Source organism: Alosa sapidissima, chromosome 1, assembly GCF_018492685.1.
Source record: "Alosa sapidissima isolate fAloSap1 chromosome 1, fAloSap1.pri, whole genome shotgun sequence".
Taxonomy (NCBI): Eukaryota; Metazoa; Chordata; class Actinopteri; order Clupeiformes; family Clupeidae; genus Alosa; species Alosa sapidissima.
This window is the reverse complement of record NC_055957.1, coordinates 15,448,035-15,450,917: the sequence shown is the minus strand read 5'-3', so window position 1 is coordinate 15,450,917 and position 2,883 is coordinate 15,448,035. Positions and strand designations below refer to the sequence as shown.

Below are 2,883 nucleotides of genomic sequence, written 5' to 3'. Positions count from 1 at the left end.
TCATAGAGAAAAAGCATCAGGCTTGCCTGGTGTCCCTTTAAAGAATGGAATGGCCAGTTCTCTTCATTCTGTATGAATACAGGCTGCCACCCTCTGGTGTGAATATGTTAAGACCACTAATGGCATAGGTCAATGAATGAGTTAGTTCTCTAATAATAATAATAATAATAATAATAATAATAATAGCATATATTCATTATTTACCTGCATTTTTCTAAATCATTACAGCCTTGATTAGTAGCAAGAGCACTACATTTACAAAACAATAACGATATGTATTGTCTTCCTCCCATTCTCCCAATGGATATGTCTGTGTATTACAACATTATTATTGCATTCTTCTGCTTTTCATTCATTCTTATAGCAGACAAACAGGGAAGTGCTTCAACAATCACTCTTGGAACAAAAGCACAAGTTTGAGAACTGCAGAATTAATTTCTAAAGTGAAATGTATTGTTTTGTAAATGTTGCGTACACACTCACACTTACCACCCTGCACTTAATTTGTTTTGTCAAAATTGCTTTATACATTGCTGTGTTGATGGCAATAATAGTTTTCTTTTGTTGTGGATAAATAGTCTGTTTAATTCCATATTTTTATACAAAATGAAATGGAATAGAATGAAGACTGTTTATATTTGCCAGTTAAATAATGGAATGTAAATGAATGTAAATTACTTTTTAAAACTATTTGTCTGTTTCCAGTAGGCATGAATCCATGCAAGAGTTGCTTTCTGATTGCTGCTGATTTAAAGAGCAGGCCATAAATAACTTCTGACACAGATAAATATAGTATGAAAATCTACCAGCAATTACACTAGTGCTGCAAGGTCATTCTCTCCTTGACCAACACCAACTGTCCACTAGCATTACCACTGGCACTGGAGGAGGACCGGCACATCAGGGATGAGGTTTGTCCATTCTTTTCTACCATATAGACGTGACAGCTTTGTAATACTGATTTGTGTTTAATTAGTTATTAAAGTATATGTTTAAAAATAAGTTATTTACTGTCTTCGTAACAGGGAAGAGAAGACACATGCATGGTCCATTACGGTAGTTGATGGGATGGGAATGTAAGACTGTAGGCTTCATTTAAGGCTGCCATAGCTTATAATTGTCATGTCTTACGTGCTTCAACATTAGTGCTCATAAATCACAAATTATTCTGCTAAATATTATTGCAAAATAAAATGCAATAACACTAAACTATGCATGGATTAACTGGCATCTGTAACTACAAACAAACCAACAAATAAATAACTAATATCAATGAGTTATATTCATGGATTCATGGAAAAGTATTCATACATTTGTGTAGGAAATTCTGAGCCTCCACCTTTGCTCAAAATGCATTTTTAAGGCAACCAATCAATTGGTTTGACAGACAAAGAACAGAAGCTCAGAAAAATAATAATAATACTGGCCTCAAGTTTGGAGGTGTCTTTTATGTATTCATAAAAGTGTATAGCAAAAATAAGAGTCTAATTCCTACTTTATGAAAACCGTTATAATAAACACCAACCATAATCACAATGTTGTCACTGTGCTGTCATTGTAGACAACAGAACAATTGGTAGCTGTTATGAAACTGCTGTGGCCAGTTCTTCTGGGCTTACTGCTCTTTGGGCCAATGGTGTCAGCCCAGGAGGAGGAAGAGCAGGGGCTGGAGGAGGAAGGAGGGACCACAGATGAAGAGGAGGCTGCTGTGGAGGATGAGGGGGTGCTGGGGGAGCCTGAGGCAGAGATAGGGTCACCAGAGGACAGGAGGCCATGCGCCATGTGGATGGGAGGGGTACCGGGCATTCCAGGGCAAGCCGGACATCCAGGCAAAGATGGGCGAGATGGACACGGTGGCCCAAAGGGAGAAAGGGGAGATGAAGGTAACTAGGTCTTCCTTACATGGCACTGACTTTATTTCATCTCCATAATTATGCTGAAACTTTGAGTTCACTGGACATTACTGACATTAGTCTTTTTGCCAAACGTATGACGTTTGATGTGCCCTCCTGCTTGATGGTACTGTAGGTGAACCAGGAGAACCAGGAGAGCCCGGTGAGAATGGGGCAGACGGGCCCCGAGGGCCCAGGGGGGTCCCCGGCAGCCCAGGCCTGAAGGGAGCCCGCGGAGAGAGTGCCCTGGCCCACCACTCCGCCTTCAGTGTGGGCCTTACCAGTGCCGTCCACGCCACCAACGTGCCTGTCCGCTTCAGCAAGTTCTTCCACAACGAGCAGCGCCACTACGATGACCGCAGCGGGAAATTCCGCTGCGTTCTCCCAGGAGTCTACTTTTTCACCTACCACATGACCGTCTACCCAAATGACGTGAGGGTCAGCCTATACAAGAATGACAAACCTGTGATGTTCACCTACGACCAGTACCAGGAGGGGGACCTGGACCAGGCCTCAGGGGCCGTCATCCTCAGGCTGATGGCAGGGGACGAGGTCTGGCTGCAGGTCTATGGGGAGGACAGTGTCGGAGGACTGTATGCTGACAACAACAATGACTCCACTTTCTCTGGGTTTCTCCTCTATCCTGATTTGACCGCTGCTAGACGTCGACGTTGACAGTCCACACTTTGTTTTGTATTTTACTTGCCTTGTCAGTGATCCATTACCATTTCTTTTTCACTTTTTTTTAAAGTATACAGGTTTCAGATGTCAAGATAGGCACAAGAAAACAATTTAGGCTGTTTAGTTATATTTACTTTATATAAACTGTAACCTGTATATGGCCTCTTCTTTAGAGCTTAATTTACATGCATTTGAAGGTTTTAAGCATCTTTGTAGTGTTTTTGCTTTGCATGAATTCAATCTCATTTCAAGAATAATTATAACTTGTGCCATACATTTTAAAAGCTTTTGTTGTTCCCGTTCCCAATAA

The 2,883-nt window shown here is 41.4% G+C and overlaps 1 protein-coding gene across 1 annotated transcript; it reads left to right on the top strand.

Annotated features, from left to right (window-relative positions):
- The first annotated feature begins 1,633 nt into the window (after positions 1-1,633).
- On the top strand, positions 1,634-2,673 carry adipoqb (adiponectin, C1Q and collagen domain containing, b). Its single transcript, XM_042111070.1, has 2 exons — positions 1,634-1,883; positions 2,029-2,673. The coding sequence occupies exons 1-2, from the start codon at positions 1,634-1,636 to the stop codon at positions 2,565-2,567; spliced, it is 789 nt and encodes a 262-aa protein (XP_041967004.1). The 3' UTR covers positions 2,568-2,673.
- The last annotated feature ends 210 nt before the right edge of the window (positions 2,674-2,883 follow it).

Excerpts from the sequence above, each read along its gene's own strand:
- adipoqb (XM_042111070.1), top strand. The coding sequence starts at position 1,634 with ATGGTGTCAGCCCAGGAGGAGGAAGAGCAGGGGCTGGAGGAGGAAGGA. Across the intron at positions 1,884-2,028 it reads GGGAGAAAGGGGAGATGAAG|GTGAACCAGGAGAACCAGGA; the intron begins GTAACTAGGTCT and ends ATGGTACTGTAG.